The 23,614-nt window shown below is 37.6% G+C and overlaps 1 protein-coding gene across 1 annotated transcript in view; it reads right to left on the minus strand.

The window, feature by feature from the left end:
• Positions 1 to 16,230: 16,230 nt before the first annotated feature.
• Positions 16,231 to 23,614, minus strand: part of LOC127410419 (mitogen-activated protein kinase kinase kinase 11-like) — a 43,596-nt gene continuing 36,212 nt past the window's right edge. The window contains exon 10 of the mRNA XM_051645677.1: positions 16,231 to 21,910. Within this exon, the coding sequence (XP_051501637.1) occupies positions 21,306 to 21,910 (605 nt within the window). The 3' untranslated portion in view covers positions 16,231 to 21,305. The remainder of the gene's footprint in view (positions 21,911 to 23,614) is intronic.

The raw sequence follows: 23,614 nt of genomic DNA on the forward strand, positions 1-23,614 counted from the left end.
AAAACCCACAGGTAACCTCAGGAGAAATACAGGCTGCTCTGGGAAAAGATGGTGTGGTTTTTTGCAATTTAAAAAGCCACAGGTGTGGGAAATTAACCTTTAATTGCCATTTAAACCTGTGTGTGTCACCTTGTGTGTCTGTAACAAGGCCAAACATTCAAGGGTGTGTAAACTTTTGATCAGGGCCATTTGGGTGATTTCTGTTATCATTATGATTTAAAAAGGAGCCAAACAACTATGTGATAATAAATGGCTTCATATGATGTTCCAAACTTCTTGGAGAATTTGCCACAGTTCTTCTATCTATTTAGTCTCAACTGCTTCTGTCTCTTTACGTAATCTCAGACTGACTCTGTGTTCAGTGGGGGCCATGACATCTGTTGCAGGGCTCCCTGTTCTTCTATTCAAATCTTTTCTATTTGCAAAAGTAATGTTTGTGAGTTTAACATTTATATTTCCTATTGACACACTAAAGCTGAAGATATAAATAACCATCTAAAGACAAATGCTTTTGTGAAAAATCTGATGTGCCTAAAACTTTTGCACAGTACTGTATAATCAAGTGTGTTTCTTCAAACGCGCGTCTTTGTGTCTGACAGCATTTCCGCGGGCCGTATGTTTGACACCCCCGATCTACACACTGTTAAAAGAATCAAAGCTGTTTGATTTCAAAAGTTCCTGGTACATAATAGCAGCGTTGAGGCCATGAGACGTCAAAAACAGACAACCGAAATCAAACAAATGTAAAGACGAGCATTTCAGGGACAAATTACAGACAATAAATAAACAAGACATCAGCTATTAATAAAGACAAAAGTCACGACACTGTCAACAACTTGATAGTTTTGATATGTTATAACCTATTTTAAATTTGTCGGTTTTGCACTCAGTGTCATTAAATGTCTGATGAAGATCGTGTGACCAAAATTTTGCACAGCGTCTTTGCAAGCTATAGAAGGGTGCGGGATTTTGTCTTTATATAGGGACGAAATACAAACATATACTCAGTTGCGTTCCCTCAGAATCTCTTTCCACAATTTCCTGACAGTTTTCCTAAAAGAGAATAACTCTGGCTGAACTTATTTCAGTCAGTGACACTGGTTCAGCATGTTTGAAATGAGTTGTCTTAATATGAAATCACTGTGTCAACTCAAATACTTTGTGTAGCCAATACCTAATTGAACTGAGTAAACATTAGAATGTTAAATGTTTTGTGTTGGTGAAAGTTTGCTTTGAGTACAGTATGTACCGGTCCTGAACTTTAGCTCAAGCTCCACTCTTCAACATTACTCAATATAACAGAACAGTGAACACTAGTCTCCCCCTTTAATTTTCTTGCTATACTGACTTCAGAATGGCATGCTACCATACTTCTCACAATTTCTGACATTTCTTATACAGCAGAAATATAGTATGCATGTGTGACGCTTCTGTTCTACCCGCTCCGTACAGAACTCAAACCTCCGGCATGGGAGGCTGGCGTGCTAACAAGGAGGCTAAAGGCTACAGCCTTTAGTGTTAGTCGCTAGTGCACCTCTTGAGGTCAGGAGAGTGAGGTTTATACACATTGTACAGCTATTTATCAGCTGGCCACCGTTACACTCACCCCCCTAAACCTCACTCCCATCCGGGTCATGGCACCATTGTGACGCTCTTGTTCTACCCACTCCATACGGGACTCAAACCTGCATCTCCGGCATGGGAGGCGGGTGCACTAACAAGGAGGCTAAAGGCTCTAGCTAGTGCACCTCTTGAGTTCAGGAGAGTGAGGTTTATACACATTGCACAGCTATCTGTCAGCTGGCCACTGTGTGACACAGTGTAACACATGTCATTCCCAATGCAGCTTTAATTAACACAATTATTCTCCCCTTTCATTCCCATTCAACACATGCTGGGAATGAGAAATCACCAGACTGCTTTTAGTTCATGTCAATAAAAAATATATATATTTTTTTTTTCAAGATTACGTAATTACATTTAATGGAATTGTTATGAAATTAAAATGTGTAATTCCGAAAAAAAAAAAAGAAATATATATATATATATATATATATATATATATATATATATATATATATTTGTGTAATTTTTAGAAAGTAAAAATGATTTTATCCCAGTTTAATGTTGAGAGTCACTGTCAGTAATCCATTGGTAGTTTGACTTCATGAAGAGCATAAACACTGTCTTTGAGACTCACTAATCAAATGTAAATAAATGAGTGTCATTAATCACGTGAACTCTGCACAGATGATCAGAAATATCGGAATATTCTCAAATCATGCTGGAGAACATGATCATCAGGTTTTGTTCAAAATGTCATTAAAGCAAAAGACAGAACAAATACTGAAACATTCTTCAATTTGTGTTTTTTTGAAGAAAACAAATCTTTTTTACTTAAATTGTTATACTGATAATATAATTTGTGGTGGGGAAAAACTATTGAATTAGAAAAATGTCAAATAGAAGCATTTTCATTCTTTTGAAGCCCACTGTGTGTATAAAAGAGAAGCTTTTTCACTCAGTCTGGAGTCGTGGTGTTTGAGATGTGTCAGATCAGTGTTTGGATTCATCAGAACATCAAAGCGTCTCATTCACAATCCTCTGAAACTGCTGTGTGACATCACTTCCTGCAGGACACAACACAAATCTGTCACTCACACGTCAAATATGGCAGAACTACTGTAGCTGTCTGCCTCTCTCTCAGAGCAGTGTACAGGACCTAAAAGAGAGCAGTGCTGTTTAAGGCACAAGACTTGACAACAATCAAAAAAAGGGATGGGTGGATGAATCCTAAGTATTCTTTCAATACACTTCTGAAGCTGATTTTGTACCGAGAGGATCCATACTCACATAAAAACATCAATATTAATTTTTTTTTACTAAACTAGTGATTTTATTAGTTATTTACCATGAAAACTATTACATTTCACAAGATTTAAAGTGAAAAAAAAGTAACTATATAAGCAAACTGTTGTGTGTTCTTCCCAAACAATTCAACCTTAGTTTCATCAGTCCACATAACATTTTCCCAGTAGTGTTTTGGAGTGTCAAGATGGTCTTTGGCACACTTCAGGTGCGCAGCAATGTTTTTGTTGGAAAGCAGCGGCTTCCTTCATGATGTCCTGCCATGGACACCATACCTGTTTAATGTTTTCTGTATAGTAGACTCATGAACAGAGATGTTAACCAGTTCCAGTGATTCCTTCATGTCTTTATCTGTCACTCTAGGGTTCTTTTTTTACCTCATTGAGCATTCTGCGGTGTGCCCTTTGAGTCATCTTGACTGGACGGCCACTTCTAGTGAGAGTACCTATAGTACTAAATCATCTCCATTTATAGACACTTTGTCTAACGGTTTAAAGATGAATATCTAAGCTCATCCAGATAACTTTGATTGTAGGTCTTCTGAGAACTCTTTTTTTTTTTGTGAGGCATGGTTCACGTCAGCAGATGCTTCTTTTGAATAGCAAACTCAAAAGGTTTGAGTGCTTTTTATAAGTCAAAGTAGCTCTAACCCACACCTCCAATCTCGTTTCATTAATTGGATGCCAGGTTTGCCAACTCCTGACTCTAATTAGCTTTTGTAGACGTCCAGTTGATGACCAATTAATGCAGAAAACCAGCTAATTCCAAAAGGTTCACATAATTTTTCTTGCCACTGTACAACACATTGAATTTATTAATTTTCTTTTGAAGTTATAGTTGAAAAGTTGCTGTATGTCAGGAGTGACTCATATACTGCATTCCGCATACTACGTTTTAAAATAGTGTGAGAAACGGTATGCAGTATATTACATTGTTGTCACATGACCTTGTTACATTGCATGTTTAATTTATATTGTGTATTTCAGCATCCACGACAACAAATGTCCATTTTATAAATTCAGACGTGATGTTTGATGTTTCGTGTGCTCTTAAACCTGTCAGAAACAAAGGTTTCAGTCAGATACTGATGTAGAAAAGGTTGAAATATGTTGTATCAACAAATGGAGGTAAAATTGCCATACAGGACAAAACTCATTCGAAAATGTTAAAAAGACCTGATGTACTTTGACACAAGCACACACTCTCTTCTCGCTGTTTCCATGGTAACAGGCTCCTGTCCTTTATGACTGTGTGTGTGTGTGCTTAAACAGTTCTCCTGCAAGCCCTGGGTCATTTAAAAACAGAATTAAGTATCAAATACTAAAACAAACAAAACTGAGTTTGTGTCTGAAACAGTGCGTTAGATGACACACACACACACACTCATACAAACACACACACACTCACTCACACACATGTTGGTGCAGCTATCGTTATGAGGACTCTCCATAGACATAATGATTTTTATACTGTACAAACTATAGATTCTATCCCCTACCCCTAACCCTACCCCTAAACACACACACACACACACACACACACACACACACACACACACACACACATGTTGGTGCAGCTATCATTATGAGGACTCTCCATAGACATAATGATTTTTATACTGTATGAACTATAGATTCTATCCCCTAACCCTAACCCTACCCCTAAACACACACACACACACACACACACACACACACACACACATGTTGGTGCAACTATCATTATGAGGACATTTGGTCCCCACAAGGATAGTAAAACCTATACACACATGCACACACACACACACACACACACACACACACACACACACACACACACACACACACTATCTCTCTCTCTCTCTCTCTCATACATACATACACACACACACACACTATCTCTCTCTCTCTCACACACACACACACACACACTCTCTCTCTCTCTCTCTCTCTCATACATACATACACTCACACACAAACACACACACACTCGCTCTCTCTCTCTCTCTCTCTCTCTCTCTCTCACACACACACAAACACACACACACTCTCTCTCTCTCTCTCACACACACACACATCGAATAGACGTCTGGGTGTTGTACGGGTGCTATCAGGGAACAGAGTATAACACAGGTGTCTCGAGACACGTTTTTAACATGATGTTCTTTTTAACTTGACAAAATAACTTTTAAATAAAAAATGTGGCGCAGGGGTCTGGGATGTCAGCGAGTAAAGGTGCTGACTACCACCCCTGGAGTCACGAGTTCGAATCCAGGGCATGCTGAGTGACTCCAGCCAGGTCTCCTAAGCAACCAAATTGGCCCGGTTGCTAGGGAGGGTAGAGTCACATGGGGTAACCTCCTTGTGGTCGCTATAATGTGGTTCTCGCTCTCGGTGGGGCACGTGGTGAGTTGTGCGTGGATGCCGTGGAGAATAGTGTGAAGCCTCCACATGCGGTAACGCGCTCAACAAGTCACGTGATAAGATGCATGGATTGACAGTCTCAGATGCGGAGGCAACTGAGATTCATCCTCCGCCACCCGGATTGAGGCGAGTCACCACACCACCACGGGACTTAGAGCACATTGGGATTTGGGTATTCCAAATTGGGGAGAAAATGTGGCGCTCTTGCGCGAGACGCCAAAAACACAGCGATACATAATGCAATAGTCAAAGACATCCGTTTAGCATGTTTACATAGAAAAACTACTGAAAAACAGCATGGGTGGAACCGAACGTGTTTGGTGTGAATAGCCCCTTATTAACAAATGGAAGTTTCTCAGAGTTTCCTCTCAAAACATAGTCTCTTTGACTGTAGGTAAATAAAACCAACTCGACTGGACAAGAGTCAGAGCCAGGATAATTTACCCAAGGGAGCATTTGATATTTCGACGGGCCACTTTACCCTTAGATGTGACATTGCTGAAAATGAACCCCCAAACCACACTAACCTAAACACCTAAAGCAGAGTGCATGATATATGTTCACTTCCTGGTAACTGTTGTGAAGCAGAGGCTGCAGCCAGAAGACCCTTCTTTATCCCTCACCTGTATACGTGTGTCTGAAATCAAAAATGCCAAAAATATTCAAAATAAACAAAAAGATCTAAAATTGTTTGTCTAATAAATGTCTAATCAAATGATCCTCTGCAGCGCACACTCCAAAAAATTGCCTATATTTAAGATTTATGTTATTTCAATTTCATTAAAAAATTCCATGAAATTTAACTGATTAATCTTAAACAAAATTAAATAAATTAAATCTCATTATATTAAAATTATATTAGAAAACTTAATTCAATTTGAAGGAATATTGTTATGAATTTTGTTTGAGTGCATGAAATTCTATCCATTTATCAACCGAAATAATTGTTTAAGACAACTTAATGTATATCCATTAAAATACAGCAATAAACCGCTGTCCTCACAACTAGAACTGAACTCACGACTGCTGGTGTTAAACCTCTTGAGGACCGCATCTCTCCACTTATGCTCGCACCTTTTAGTTCCATCATTTAGTTCAATCCTTATCCTAGTTAAATTCCTTTTCTTAAATCCATTTCCCTCTTTGAGCCTCTGAGCTCAGACTGAATTATATGGCAGACGACCTTTTTCTAATTAAGAAGAGAGCAGTCACCTGAAAGACACCTTTCATCTGAAACGTTCAATTACTCACCACATATAGTTTAAGGATTCATTTGCTTTATTTAATTTATTGTACAACCGAGTATATTTAGGCTGTCAAAAAAGTAAAACTAATTTAAAAAATAATAACTAAATTATAAAAATGGGCTCAAATACAACATTTTGACAGAGGGGGCACAGTGGTCTGGCTGAGGGGGCACTGCCCCCTGGTGCCCCCCCCACCCCCGTGGCGCCAACCCTGGACTGGACTCAGGGTTAAGTCCGAGTCCACACTTGTTCGAGTTCGTCAAGACCAAGTCAAATTGCTCATGAGTCCATGAAAACATGGTCATGAACTTGGATTCAAGACAACGCTGCTTTCACGCAAATCATGAGTAAAAAGCAGATTATCACATACGAGTGCTGAGTAGGAGTACTCTATGACAGTGACTCTAAAAAGCAAATGCATCATTGTGTCACACAATACTATCTGTGGCACCGAAATGAATGGTAGAAATTCTACTAATTTGAAGTCGCACCTGCGCTCTCACAGAGACGTTGGCATTCCTAGAATATGGCAAAGACAGCAGAAATGAGGTAATGATGAAAAGCATTACACAAACTAAACAAAAGACACAGCAAATGGTATTATCGTGTCTTGAAAGGTCACACACCTGGGCGACAAGATTTTACAACGCACCTACATTATCAAAAAAACAAGTAGAGATTGCGGACCATTACTGGCCATTTTTGTTTTGTTTTTCTCCCCGTTTTTTTTAATTTATTGCCATGTTATATAATGTTATTTACAGGTGCATCTCAATAAATTAGAATGTCGTGGAAAAGTTCATTTATTTCAGTAATTCAACTCAAATTGTGAAACTCGTGTATTAAATAAATTCAATGCACACAGACTGAAGTAGTTTAAGTCTTTGGTTCTTTTAATTGTGATGATTTTGGCTCACATTTAACAAAAACCCACCAATTCACTATCTCAAAAAATTAGAATATGGTGACATGCCAATCAGCTAATCAACTCAAAACACCTGCAAAGGTTTCCCGAGCCTTCAAAATGGTCTCTCAGTTTGGTTCACTAGGCTACACAATCATGGGGAAGACTGCTGATCTGACAGTTGTCCAGAAGACAATCATTGACACCCTTCACAAGGAGGGTAAGCCACAAACATTCATTGCCAAAGAAGCTGGCTGTTCACAGAGTGCTGTATCCAAGCATGTTAACAGAAAGTTGAGTGGAAGGAAAAAGTGTGGAAGAAAAAGATGCACAACCAACCGAGAGAACTGCAGCCTTATGAGGATTGTCAAGCAAAATCGATTCAAGAATTTGGGTGAACTTCACAAGGAATGGACTGAGGCTGGGGTCAAGGCATCAAGAGCCACCACACACAAACATGTCAAGGAATTTGGCTACAGTTGTCGTATTCCTCTTGTTAAGCCACTCCTGAACCACAGACAACGTCAGAGGCTTCTTACCTGGGCTAAGGAGAAGAAGAACTGGACTGTTGCCAGTGGTGCAAAGTCCTCTTTTCAGATGAGAGCAAGTTTTGTATTTCATTTGGAAACCAAGGTCCTAGAGTCTGGAGGAAGGGTGGAGAAGCTCATAGCCCAAGTTGCTTGAAGTCCAGCGTTAAGTTTCCACAGTCTGTGATGATTTGGGGTGCAATGTCATCTGCTGGTGTTGGTCCATTGTGTTTTTTGAAAACCAAAGTCAATACACCCGTTTACCAAGAAATTTTGTGAGCACTTCATGCTTCCTTCTGCTGACCAGCTTTTTAAAGATGCTGATTTCATTTTCCAGCAGGATTTGGCACCTGCCCACACTGCCAAAAACACCAAAAGTTGGTTAAATGACCATGGTGTTGGTGTGCTTGACTGGCCAGCAAACTCACCAGACCTGAACCCCATAGAGAATCTATGGGGTATTGTCAAGAGGAAAATGAGAAACAAGAGACCAAAAAATGCAGATGAGCTGAAGGCCACTGTCAAAGAAACCTGGGCTTCCATACCACCTCAGCAGTGCCACAAACTGATCACCTCCATGCCACGCCGAATTGAGGCAGTAATTAAAGCAAAAGGAGCCCCTACCAAGTATTGAGTACATATACAGTAAATGAACATACTTTCCAGAAGGCCAACAATTCACTAAAAATGTTTATGATGTATTCTAATTTTTTGAGATAGTGAATTGGTGGGTTTTTGTTAAATGTGAGCCAAAATCATCACAATTAAAAGAACCAAAGACTTAAACTACTTCAGTCTGTGTGCATTGAATTTATTTAATACACGAGTTTCACAATTTGAGTTGAATTACTGAAATAAATGAACTTTTCCACGACATTCTAATTTATTGAGATGCACCTGTATGTTCCTTAGTTGGCAGTAATTGGAAATACATTTATTTCAGTAGCAAAGTGAGCATGTTGCTTTGCTTCTGTTTACAATAAATAATTATATGGTTAAATATGTATAACTGTGATGCATGCGCAGGACACTAGTTGGCGCTATAGGAAATGTGATCGAGCTCGAAATCATGATCGCCAAGGAGACTGCTGTTAAGATGTACAGTGAAAAAGGAGTTATATTTTGGTCTGTTCACACTCAAAAACCAACTGGATCACTTCAGAAGACATGGATTAAACCACTGGAGTCTTATGGATTACGTTTATGCTGACTTTATCTCCTTTTTGGAGCTTCGAAGTTCTGGTCACCATTCACTTGCATTGTATGGAGCTACAGAGCTGAAATATTCTTCTAAAAATCTTCATTTGTGTTCTGCAGAAGAAAGAAAGTCACACATATGGGATGGCATGAGGGTGAGTACATGATGAGAGAATTTTCATTTTTAGGTGAACTGTCCCTTTAAGTGTGCCGTAAATTTAGTTTTATTCCATTTTCACTCAGTTTGAAATAAACACAGCTTATTTTATTAAAGTAATGATTATATTGTTACTTTAAAACTAGTTACTTTAAAATGAATTGTATTGATATTTTAAAATGAAAAGTGACTTATGTTGGGATAAATGACAGCTTATTTTAATAAAGTAAAAGTGACTAATGATTATATTGTTACTGATATTTTAAAATGAGTATTTGCTGAATATAAGCAACTTGTGCTTGATTAAAATTTTGTATATTATTTTATTGAAAACGCATGTTGAAATCCATGTATCAAATATGATACAACAGGCTTTTGAGTTATATCTCTCGATCATCATTACATTACATTCATGCACACCACAAAACAATCACAGAGCTTTGAAAATTCTGACATATATATTTTATAAGATATATTTAAAGCGTGAACTAATATTTCTATGTATTTTCATATATGCAGCCTGCTCGGTCATTATAAAGATCTCATTATTTTACATCACAAGCTATTATGATGTCATCTTACCATAAGTTCATGAGACCCAGCGGATTTTTTTTTTATAATTTCCCTTTTTCAAATGTCGATATTGCTGAATATAAGCAACTTGTGCTCGGTTAAAATGTTGTATATTATTTTATTGAAAAAATAACCTTGAAATGCATGTTTCAAATATGATACATGCACAACATTTTTTTTAGGATTTCTTTTTATAGTTTGTCTAACAGCACTAAAAACAGTTTAATGTCAAAAAATTAGAATTTTCTGAAAATGTTTTCATATGTCAGGCTTTACAGGGTTAATAAAAATGAATAAAAACTACAAAAAAACAAATAAGAAAAATACTCAATTTAAAACTGAAATTCAAATGACAATGTAAAATAATATACAAAAAAATAAATACTATAATAACACCGGTGTGACAAAATTATGCAGTAGCTCAACTGATAGAGCGTTACACTTGTGATGTAAAGGAGTGGGGTACGAATCCACACATGAACCCAAAGTGTCATAGAAACACCACAAAATTAAGTTTTTCTGACACTATCGGTTAGGTTTAGGGTAGGGAGGTCGGTTTGGTGATTTAAAACTCCATAGAGCATTTACCTTTAAAACCTCATCTGTTTGTGACTCCAGTCAGGCTTTCTAAGCAACCAAATTGGCCTGGTTGCTAGGGAGGGTAGAGTCACATGGGGTAACCTCCTCGTGGTCACTATAATGTGGTTCCCGCGCTCGGTGGGGCGCGTGGCGAGTTGTGCGTGGATACCGCATAGAATAGCGTGAAGCCTCCATACGCGCTACGTCTCTGCAGTAACGCGCTCAACAAGTCACGTGATAAGATGCGCAGATTGATGGTTTCAGACGCGGAGGCAACTGAGATTCGTCCTCCGCCACCCAGATTGAGGCGAGTCACCACGCCACCACGAGGACTTAGAGCGCATTGGGAATTGGGCATTCCAAATTGGGGTGAAAAAGGGAGGGAAAAAAAACAATCTGTTGGAGAGAACATGTAACTCGCTTTTAGCGCCACACAGTGGACATTTCACCTCAGAAGTGCTGCAATACATATATATATAAAAATAAATCACATAATGTCTTATTGCAAAAGTGTCGCCACAGTCATGTAATTTTCATGAGATCAGGCTGATCATATGACTTCAGAAGACTTGAATACGGTGCATAAGTTGTATGGACTACTTATTTTCATTTTTGGATGAACTATCCCTTTAAATGCATCAGTTGATGTCATTAAAAATGTTTGTGCTTATGCAGATCGTCGTTATATTTTAAATGTTAGTGTTTGTTGAAAACTCTGGTTCCTGAAGTAAAAAACAGTCTAGAATCACTGTGTTTAAGGATGTTTTGCAGCTCTTTCCCTGTGGAGGGTAAATGTCTAAACGCTTTCTGCTGAACTTCAACCCTCAACTTCATACGATTCTCTCTCAGAGCTAAACTGCTGAACTCATGAAACTTTAGTATGTTTTAAACTCTGTGACTTTTAAGTTTGATGTTTGAAGAGCTCCAGGGCAAACATCGACTCCACACTGCAAAACTTTTACAGTCCTGTCCTTAAAAAACACTTCATAGCAAATCATTGTGACTCAAGCGATCTCAAAGGCAAAAATATAGAAAAAACTCTCATAACGTGACATATTTTAGAGTTAAACTGGATATAGAGTTGTTCAGTCATGATGTCAATTTGTTGGTCAGTCCGGAAGGCTTATTAATCATTGGCACCTTCGGGAATTTCGAAATGTTTTTTAGAATAGCAGTTTTAAATTTCATGTAAAATAAGGTCTGTGGAAAACATTACAGTCACATTTTGTAAACATACTGTACGGGGTGGGGCAACTGGGCTTCAAATATTATATCTCAATTTATTCCATGTGATTTGTGTGTATGTGTTTGTGTAAGTATTTGGGTGTGTGTGTGAGAGAGTGTGTGTGAGAGAGTGTGTGTGTTTTAGTATTTGTGTTTGTGTGTGTGTGTGTGTGTGTGTGTGTGTGAGTGTGTTTTAGTATTTGTGTGTGTGTGTGTGTGTGTGTGTGAGAGAGTGTGTGTGAGAGTGTGTGTGTTTTAGTATTTGTGTTTGTGTGTGTGTGTGTGTGTGTGTGTGAGTGTGTTTTAGTATTTGTGTGTGTGTGTGTTTGTATGTGCGTGTGTTTGTGTAAGTTGTGTGTGTGTGTATTTGTGTGTGTGCCTGTGTGTGTGTGTGTGAGCATGTTTGTGTGTTTTTGTATTTGTGTGTGTGTGTGTTTGTATATTTGTGTGTGTGTTTGTGTAAGTGTGTGTGTGTGTGTATTTGTGTGTGTGCCTGAGCGTGTGTGTGTGTTTTTGTATTTGTGTGCGTGTGTGTTTGTATGTGCGTGTGTTTGTGTGTGTGTTTGTGTAAGTTGTGTGTGTGTGTATTTGTGTGTGTGCCTGTGTAAGTGTGTGTGTGTGCGTGTGAACGTGTGTGCGTGTGTGTGTGAGTGACAGTGTGTATGAGTGTGTGACGGTGTGAGTGTGACAGTGTGTATGTGTGTGTGTGAGCGTGTGACAGTGTGTTTGTGTGTGTGTGTGTGTGTGTATGTGTGTGTGTGTGTAACCTGTAGGGAGTGATATTATGGATCCAGCTGCAGTAGAATATTCTAGCGGAGATTTGTTTGGAAGGATCAGTGAGATTCATTAACAACTATTACAACAATGTAAACATATATTTTATTTGTTTGTGCTGACACTTATTATTTACTGCATCTAATTGAGTTGATATTGCGATAAAGCAAAACATAATTATTTAGTTATAAAATAATGCACAGATATTTTAATTCGTTTGATCACAATAGTTCAGATCACATGCTGTTTTATGCTTGAAAGTTGGAATATGTTGAGAATGTCAAAGAAACTAGTACACAGTATGGATACTGTGGAATTGAAATGGAACTGTAAATAAAAAAATACCATATTTATGAGGTCATGTAAAAACAGTGTATCATACTGAAGCAAAACGGTACGAGAGGCTGAAATATATTGTGAACAGAGTCATGGCGAAAGTGTGTCATTATACTCAAAAAGGGTTGGGGAGTAACGGAATACATGTAACAGGATTACTTATTTAAAATACAAAATATACGTAACTGTATTTCACTACAGTTACGATTTAAATCATTGGTAATTAGAATACAGTTACATTCAAAAAGTATTTTGATTACTGAAGAGTTAGTTTGCATTTTATTGTCATTTAATATTTAGTTTATTTAATTGGAAAATATTTATCCATATAAGTACATTCACACATGCAACCAGGTAAATTACAGGAAAATTGTTGTGTTGCCTTTACTGGTAAATGGACCAAATGTGCTGTTTACACATACCATCACACATACAACTTCACATTAAGGGAAACTGCCAGAGAAAAATGTACCAGTGTTTTCAAAAGGGTCGTGTTCACACATGACCTCTAAACTGGAAATTGTAGGTACATTTCTGTAAAAGGTTGTATGTGTGAACGTAACTAATGATGTGATCTGAGGAGCATTTGAACAGCGGTGAAACACTTTCTTATGATGCGTTACATTCATACGAGCAGACAGAGGGCGCTCTCACAATGTTGTTGTGGGGTTTAAGTAAGTTTGGAGCAGCAGAAATAGTTCCTTGTGTAAACTGACATGTAAATATTTAGCTTTATGCTAAGCTAAAATTCTATTTCTAACCCTTTTACATGCACATTACCAGACATGATTACTTTTTTTTTAATCAAGAAAACCCACGTTCGATCATGCATACATACATATATGTGTGTTGTTGGTCCTCCCTGTGCCACCAAAACAGCACCGACCTGCCTACTTTTGGACAGTTCGTTTCAATGAACCGGTTCTTTCGGACAGTTCGTTTCAATGAACCGGTTCTTTCGGACAGTTCGTTTCAATAAACCGGTTCTTTCAAACAGTTCGTTTCAATGAACAGGCTCTTTCGGACAGTTCGTTTCAATGAACCAGTTCTTTCAAACAGTTCGTTTCAATGAACCGTTTCATTCAGACAGTTCATTTCAATGAACCGTTTCATTCGGACAGTTCATTTCAATGAACCGTTTCATTCGGACAGTTCGTTTCAGTGAACCGGTTCTTTCAAACAGTTCATTTAAATGAACTGGCTCTTTCAGACAGTTCGTTTAAATGAACCGGTTCTTTCAAACAGTTCGTTTCAATGAACCGTTTCATCCGGACAGTTCGTTTCAATGAACCGTTTCATTCAGACAGTTTGTTTCAATGAACCGGTTCTTTCAGACAGTTCGTTTCAATAAACCGTTTCATTCGGACAGTTCGTTTCAATGAACCATTTCGTTCGGACAGTTCGTTTCAATGAACCGGTTCTTTCAGACAGTTCGTTTCAATAAACAGTTTCATTCGGACAGTTCGTTTCAATGAACCGGTTCTTTCGGACAGTTCGTTTCAATAAACCGTTTCATTCGGACAGTTTGTTTCAATGAACCGGTTCTTTCGGACAGTTCGTTTCAATGAATCGGTTCTTTCAAACAGTTTGTTTCAATGAACCGTTTCATTCGGACAGTTCGTTTCAATGAACCGTTTCGTTCGGACAGTTCGTTTCAATAAACCGTTTCATTCAGACAGTTTGTTTCAATGAATCGGTTCTTTCAGACAGTTCGTTTCAATGAATCAGTTCTTGTAAACAGTTCGTTTCAATAAACCGTTTCATTCGGACAGTTCGTTTCAATGAACCGGTTCTTTCAGACAGTTCGTTTCAATGAACCGGTTCAAAAAAACGATTTAGCAGTTCTTTTACGTCATTGTGTAATGACTTCTAATACCCCATCATCATGGAATACACGCTCAAACACATTCAATAAAGCCATATGTGAATGCATATTGCTGATTATTATGTTTTATTCAATTAAGTTATAACATTATTGCCGTTTATTGTCATCAGTGTTTCATTCTGTGATCCTGCATGTCAAATATGATTGACAAATAATGATTACATCTCAGATAAGTTCCTACATTAAAGTTTTGCACCTAAAGCACCCAATACTGATGAATAAACTAGTCTTAACTCACCAGAAACCATGATTCAGCTTATAACAATTTAAAATATAATCTGCATGCACAATACTCAATAGTAAAATTCATTTACATCTCTCAAATGATTCTGTGACAGCTGCATTTCTGTCTCTTCCTCCGTTTCAAACAGCGTGTTCAGAAACTACAAACAGACAAATAAATCATCAGAAAATGAACACAAGCACATCTGAAATCAGATATAATGCAGCATAACAGTCGTGTGTTCTTTGAAGTGAAACAAGTGCTTTAAACTTCATCTTACAGCGACACCTAGTGGAGACACTCATGTACTAATAATGAATAAAGACTTTTTATGGCATCCAGTTCTCCACTAATAATCCCTTTAGCATGAGAACAATTATTAGCAGGTCAGAATATAAAACCAGGTCATATTTCATGCTCTCGAGAGGTTATCTCCAGTCATGCCAGTGCAGCTTGAATGGAGAAAGCCTGAAATCTCAAAAACAGTTGGTCAAGATTATGATCAAAGAACATACCATAAATATCATAAATGGAGCTTCTTTACCTCAGATTATGCTAAAAACACGCAATTTTCTCATCTTGTATAGCTAATGCGCATGCACATTCTCGAGTTGATTGACAGGTGATGTCTGTATCTAAAAGGTGATTGGCTCTTTTACCTGTAAGGCGGGACTTCCTTTCTAATTTCTTCCATTCATTTTAAAAGAAATGGTTCGTCTCTGCTAAAAAAATCTCTGACGTATCAATCTTTCATTTCAAAAAGAGTTTTCAAACATATGTTTTAAGGTGAAAAATATTTTTTTACAAATATCATGAGTTTGTAAGTGAAGAATATCAGGAAGTTTTATCATGGTTACACCAAATGACCTGAACCAAATGTGCCTTAAATGTCAAAATTGTGATATTTATTGATGTGTCACAGTCTTACGGGTCTAAGGAGGTCTTTTCTGTTTGATATTTGTCACATGACAACAAAATTAAATACATGTTACACCACGACTTTGCATTTTTATTTTAAAATATAATCAATATTTGAAAAACTTTTAACCACCAAATCAGTGCTTATTTTCTTGAGACATAATAAGAAAAGATTACTCATGCCAACTCTTATTTTTTAAGAATTTCAGATTTTAATGAGACTTTATTTTAATAAAATTTGTACTGTCTCCGGACTGTTACACAACATGACATTTTTACTTTAAACCCCAGAAAAATATCAAAATGACTTTGAACTAAGTAATTGAAAATATGCTTATCATAGAAGAGATGTTCCAGTTATTGCTTTGTGTGAATTGCATTTATGTATTTTTGAATAATTTATTAGACATCATTGATCCATCTATAAATATACACACCAATTTTATTTTTCAATGTGTATTTACTTTCATGACAATTAAGCAAATGTTTTCCAAATATGAACATATCGTAACAGTGTCATAACCAGACGCAACAGAGAAAGTCATTTGTCTGTTCGAAACCGTTTCAGCTACAGTTGTATATCATTTCAATAACACACAGTCCATTTTAAATTCATTCTGTTATGACAGAACAGTAAATATTTTTAGTTTGTTTCTTTTTAACATTGTAAAGTCACAGATTTGCAGCACTCAAAACTCATTACAACAAACTCCAATGAAGTAAAAAACAAAACGTTAATAATCTTTCTTATAATAATAAAGCATCCTAATGTGGAATGTGTCTGTGACCCTTTTCAAATGTCTTGAATCCAGTGTTTTACAGGCGTCAATAAATATCGATAGCTTTATTTTCTTTTCAAAGACTCTTTTAACGGTCACAGTGAAATGCATACAGTACGAAACACGATTTCTGAACAGGTTTGGACAAACATCTGTTTTGCTTTTATGACAACCCTGCTGAAAAAAATCACTTCAATTCTTCAGTTTTGTGTAGATAAGATTTGCGTTTTGTGTCGTCACCCTGCTCTCTAGTATGGAAGCCCTGAACTGCATGTGAAAAAAGTGATTCAGTATGTGATAATAGGTGTCTAGTGCCTTCCTGAGCCTGTCCTACAAACAAAAACAAAAAAAAATTTTTTGTTGAAAAAATGTTTCTCTCCAAAACAATAATAATAAAAAAAAATTTTAAAAAATTATTTTTCTTTCAAATTTTTTTTTCTCAAAACAAAAATAAACAACAAAAAAATAATAATAATCATTTTGTTCCTCAAGAGGCAACACATGACAATTTTATTTATTTTTTTGCTTGCTAGCTAACAATTAGCATGTGATACCAACCTCTGCCACCAGGTGCCACTATCAGAAAGCATGAAATCTTTTGCTTACAAGGTGACAGTGACAGCTGTGGTGCTTCATTGATCTGTTGATTTATAGTTGCGTAACACTCTAACAAGAATGTTTTGCAAACTTAATCAAGGAAAGAAACATTTATAACATTGAGAGAAAAAAAACAGAGAGAAAAAAAATGTTGAGAAACATTTCTTTGAGAGATTATTAAAATTTTTTTTTTTTTTTTTGGTAGGGCACTAGACACCTAAAGACATTTTCTTAACCTACTGATTGTTTTTCACGGTGTGGTTCAGGGCTTCTGTACTCTAGATATCAGCATAAGCCATTAAGCCCCCGCATTGATCAACCGTTAGTCAGAATCTTTCAGTGGCGTGACCCGCGAATCATCCACCAATCAGCGTGCGGCACACGACAGCTAGTGCCGACGTCTCATATTCTATTTATTCAGAAATGTTATTTCAGTATTGGTAAGCAGATGGTGATCTTATACTCCGTGCCAACATGAACACCCGCTGTTTACAATTCAGAAACGGCGCCAAAACATGCCAGCTGACGTGAGAACGGCTAAAATCGGTGCTGTGGGCTATTTCTAGACATTTTATGATTGTCAAGTTGTCTTAAAGCCAATAATCTCTCTTCATGAGCTCATGAGATGTTGAACCTCCAGTGATATATCCTTTAGCGATGGGCTTTAGCCACAAAACACAGAAATATTCAATTGCCAGCAATATGTGACGTGCTCTGAGCGGAATAATTAGTATAATTAAAAGTCAAGCATCACTATCTGAACAAAAACTTTAACACTAATTGTTCAGTGTGTAACTGCACTGTTTGTTTTCTTCTGAAAATATGGGAATCTGGTTTCAGAGAAAGTGTAATGACGCAGTAGCTATAATATTCAGAGGAATATCTTGGTTGTCATAGTTTAAGTCTGTGCTCAATACTTTTATAAGAGTTGGTGCAGCAGAAATCTCAGGGTATGTTGACAGAGCCGAATGCCAAAGAAGGCCACTGTTATGGTGAAAATGTCTACCGAACCCGGCTCGCCTCTCAAAGGAATTTCATTGCTGGGAATAAAATGTCAGAGATGAGAGTCTGGGTGCAGCACACACACCGTCCACCAGGGGGAAGTCAGTACTTCCTCTCTACAGGACTTATTCATGGGGGAACTCAAGAACTCTCTTTAATCATATCTTCAGGCTGACTTTGGATTCTCTGAGATATTTTTGTACACTAAAGAATAACAACATTCTCTGGTGCTGGAAACTTCAGGAACTGAACACAAACACCCAATTGCACTATCACAAGCCTTTTCAACATTTAATAATGTAAAGGAGAAAATAGACATGTACAATGAAATTTTCACTAGTTAAAATGTTAATTTTGATATCAGCACTGGAATTACTACTAATGAACTGCTACTTCTTGATATAATTACACTCTTAGAAAAAAAAAAGGTTCTTTGGGTTCTATACAGAACCCTAGGGTTCTTTACTCAGCTCCAAATAACACTTTATGCGAAAAAGGTTCCATTTACAAAGTTTACAAATAAAGAACCCTTTTTGCATATTAACATTTTTAATTCACACATCTATTAAACGTTATTCTGGCTATAAAACAAAAACTAAATTTATAAACTAGACAAAAACCAAAATGGTACGATTCCATGTTGGGAACCCCTAAAAGGTTCTATATAGAACCTTTTCACTTGGCTCAAAGAACCCTTTAGGGTACTTTCGATGGAACCCCTAAAAAAGGGTTCTATGTAGAACCTTTTAGGGGTTCCAAATATGAAGCGAGCAATAGAAACCTTATGGGTTCTATATGGAACCTTTTCCTCTAAGAGTGTAGATTTGACAAAAGGAAAACACCCCTCAACTAGTAAAAAACAATGATTGATATCTGTAACTAGTGAAAATGCTAGTTTAAAAGATTTGGTATTTCAGATATCTAGAAATGGATTTCCAACATCAATAAATTGAAGAGTAATTAAAGATTTATAAAAAAGTCTTCAAGGATGCAAACTACTCCCCTTTGAAGCTAATTTGCCCAAATTGTTCTGTAAGAAGTTTTATATTTTCCTTATTAAAATCACTTAAAGGGGTTACTTTATGCTTAAACACTTAAAAAAATCTTTAAATACAACAAACAAATTAACTGAAATATACACCTGCTATGACTGTCCCACCTCTCATGAGTTTGCATCCATGTTACTAGTTACAATCCCATTACAGATATCTGAAATTAACCACTAGTGAAAACCAAATTACAGATATAAAAAAGGGCATTTTTACTAGCTGTAATTCTATTATTGATATCAGGAATGGACATTTGCATTAGTAACAATGTTACTAAAATATGAATATAAAAATGATAATTTTCACTTGAAATAAGTACATTGGTGATATGTGAAATCAGAATTTTTACTAGTAAGAAATTATATATAGAGATCTGTGATTGTGTTTCGAACAGGAGTGAATTGACAGATGATTGTGAAATTCTACTAGTAAAAATGCAATTACAGATATCAATAATTATGTTTTTAACTAGGTGAAATGTCATTTTTGACATCAAGAATGTGTATTTCCACGAGTAATGATGAAATAAAGTTTTCACTAGTGCAAAACCTAATTACTGGTATCAAAAATGACTATTTTCACTACTAATTCCATTCCTGAAATTAAAAATGAGCATTTTAACTACTGACAATTTAATGTAATTATAACTATATACCTGGCACATACTTAAATGTCTAAACAGCTTGTGATACAAGTGCTCTGAACTGAAAGTTTGTTGAAAAGAGGCTTCACATAAACATCATTCGTTATGTTACAGCAGGACTAGATTCAAGAAACCGCACGAGTCTGAAAATTATTACCGCTCACTAAACGGAGCAATTGCATTTTTTGGCACGCATACGGAATGAGTGATGAATTCTCCCGGGTCACAATAACACAAACTCCTTTCAGAACGTTGTTTCTGTAGTCACTCCCAAAGAATCTGTTAAAGACAGTCTCACACCTCATTAAAAGCAAGCCAAATCTGAAGTGAAACGATGTCAAATTACTTGGTAATAATTTGAGAACTTAAACTAAAGGTGAAATGTGTCATTTCTGCATCACCAAGCGGATTTACAAAAAATAATTGTTTTCAAACAGGTTTCCCCAAACACACTCCCTTAGATAGTCCCGCCCCACACTCACGCCATTGGTTGAGTCAGAAGTTGGCATGTCATGTTGCTTTTCAAGGGATTCAGCCAATAAACAAATACGTGAAAAAGCATTTTAACATCCGAATCTCTCACAACACCTTTAAGAACAATACATTGAAACTGATCTATTCAAGTGCTGAAATAGGGCATTAGAACCCTGAGGAAGTGATGTCAGACAGGAAGTTCAAAAAATCCAAGAGGAAGACATTGATTTCATGTCTTGTGACGTTTTAACTGAAATAAGTTAATTGGGAATGACGAGTTGGACAAATCTGTGGAATAATCCCATGTTTGGAATGCCAAAACACATCAGCGTTTGTTGAGGAGCTCCATCAAATGAAATCTCGATGATATCCATCGTTCTTTCCGAGGACAAATTGACATCTTTTGGTTTTACATTTGAGGAAATTCAATGATCCCAAACACTGAAGCAATGAGAATGAACCCTTGCTAGGATCCGTTTATGGGAGCTAAAATTAGCATGCGCCTCTGCGTTATGCCGAAACATATTTTACACAAGCATGTCAAAGCAGGCGCTTCAAGCTACGCAAGATCAGTTTCAAGTGTTGTTGTGTTTCGAAATGTGTCAGAGCGCAAATTATAACGCAATGCAAGTGCATATCGCATTGCCACAAGGGGCGCTATAGCGGACATTAGCAGGTCAATCCCTTGCAGGTCAATGAGGATCTTGCTGAGCTAGTTAACGTTTGTTAAACTGTCGACATGCTAATAGCAGCTTCCTGAATAAAAACATCTGATTTAGTGACAGACATTTAAAGGAAACACTGTCGCCCCATTGAGTGCTGAAGTTTGTTACCACCACAGCAACACAAAAACGCATGTCAAGTTCGTACGACAAGATCGCACGCAATGCGTTGGCCAAGCCTTTGCGTTTGGTAACTTGTGTAGAGTATGTTTCTGGACTTCACGTTCAGAACCTGTCATCTCTCAGCAGTGCTGGTGAGCGGAAGGGGCTGAGCCCGAGAGTTCGGCGCGTCTGGACTCGTTCTTTGGGGACATCTAGCGGTTTGTTGACACCCACGCATCCGAGGTCTATGAGCGGCGAGTCCACCGTGTTTGGAGGGGCCACCCTGAGAGAAAGATTGGGGCTTCCGTTTGTCGAACAGGGGGCGGAGCGTGAGGTCGGGAAGGGGGTGGAGAAGGGGTCAAAGGACAAGTGGTCCGTGTTCATGGAAGGGTCGAGCTTTAGATTGAAGGGGTCACAGTCCGGGGAAGGGAAGGGGTCACAGTTTGTGAAGGGGTTTGTGGGTGAGGGGTGGTACCCCAGTCGAGGGCTCATGGGACTGCTTCCACAAGTGGCTTTCTTGGCATCAGGTTTGTCCACCACGCCAGCCGATACGAAACTCCATGGGTCAATGCGGGGTCGGATAGGGGATGGGCGGGGTCGTGGGATGATGTTGACCTCTAGACGCCGTGTTTTGGGGCTCCAAAGTCGAGGGTCTGGATACAGAGCGAATGGCATTGGAGATTTGTCCTCGGACTCAAAAGTGTCTTGACACAACGGCAGATCCAACACTAGTGAAGAGTAAAACAGGACAGAACATTAGAGCAGTAAATAAACATAACTTTTCAAAGGGAGGAGAAAACACGGCCCATATCTTTGGTTGTGCGTCAATCGAACACTACGGTATTAACTATAAATCATGCTGTTTATATAAATCTACAGTTCATTCCCATTAGACATTCTGTGAAGCTTGTCTACAAACTATATGAACTTTTCTTCCATGGAACACAAAAGGAGACTTTTTTAGGACTGCAACTAACGATTATTCGAATTAATTGATTCATCTTTGATTATTTATTTGATTAATCGGTTTAAGATGCCTAACAATTTTAGCAGCAGGACAATTTAAACCACTTAATTATAAATGCTAATTAAAAATAAAAGCACGGGGGCCTGGGTAGCTCAGCGAGTACTGACGCTGGCTACCACCCCTGGAGTCGCGAGTTCGAATTCAGGGCACGCTGAGTGACTCCAGCCAGGTCTCCTAAGCAACCAAATTGGCCCGGTTGCTAGGGAGGGTAGAGTCACATGGGGTAACCTCCTCGTGGTCGCTATAATGTGGTTCGTTCTCAGTGGGGCACGTGGTGAGTTGTGCGTGGATGCCACGGAGAACAGCGTGAAGCCTCCACACGTGCTGCGTCTCCGTGGTAACACGCTCAACAAGTCACGTGATAAGATGCGCGAATTGACGGTCTCCGACGCGGAGGCAACTGAGATTCGTCCTACGACACCCGGATTGAGGCGAGTCACTACGCCACCATTGGGCATTCCAAATTGGTGAGAAAAAGGGGAGAAAATAAAAAAATAAAAAAATAAAATAAAATAGAAATAAAAGCACAGTCTAAGTGTTAACAACTAAGATGTCTTTATTCTATAAATATAATGGACTCTGTGCAGTTACTTTTCTTCTAACATTTTATTTCTGCGTTTTATGTAAGATTTCCTTTACGGTTACACTTAAACCTGAATTCGATGTCTAAAACCGATGTTTATCAAACGGCACAGGTTAATGGAAATGATAGCGCTCTCTTTCTCTGTTGCAACTGGTTTAATTAATGAGCCTATGCCCTACAAATCTTTTTTAATTTTTTTTTCCTGTCTGGATTTGTTTTTCTCTCTGATTTTTTTTCTTCACATTTTTTCTCTGAATTTTTATTCTCCTCTAGAGGCAAGACATGATTTTTTTTTTCTTGCTAGCTAACAATTAACATGTGGTACCAACCTCTGCCACCAGGTGCCACTATGTCTGTTTTACTTTATATGTTGATTAATAGATTTATAATTACTGTATAATACAATAACAAGAATGTTTTTCAAATCTTAATCAAGACAGAACAACAATGTTAGACAGTCTTTTAAAACTATAAATCTATAAATCAACAAATAAGTACAACAGACATTCTGTCACCTTGTAAGCATAAGATTTCTTGCTTACTAAAAGTGGCACCTGGTGGCAGAGGTTGGTACCACATGCTAATTGTTAGCAAGCAAGAAAAAAAATTCTCATGTGTTGCCATGTGAAAAATTTCAGAGAAAATAAAATTCAGAGAGAAATAAAATGACTTTGCCAGAGAAAAGAAAATTGTGTGACATAGGCTCAGGAAGGCACTAAGACACCTAAAAAAGTATTTTTCACCTTGTGGTTCAGGGCTTCCGTAAGAAACAACTCTGAAGCGTATTTAACACCACAAACACACCAGACGCAGCATTAAACT

The sequence above is a fragment of the Myxocyprinus asiaticus genome, chromosome 2 (genome assembly GCF_019703515.2).
Source record: "Myxocyprinus asiaticus isolate MX2 ecotype Aquarium Trade chromosome 2, UBuf_Myxa_2, whole genome shotgun sequence".
NCBI lineage: Eukaryota > Metazoa > Chordata > Actinopteri > Cypriniformes > Catostomidae > Myxocyprinus > Myxocyprinus asiaticus.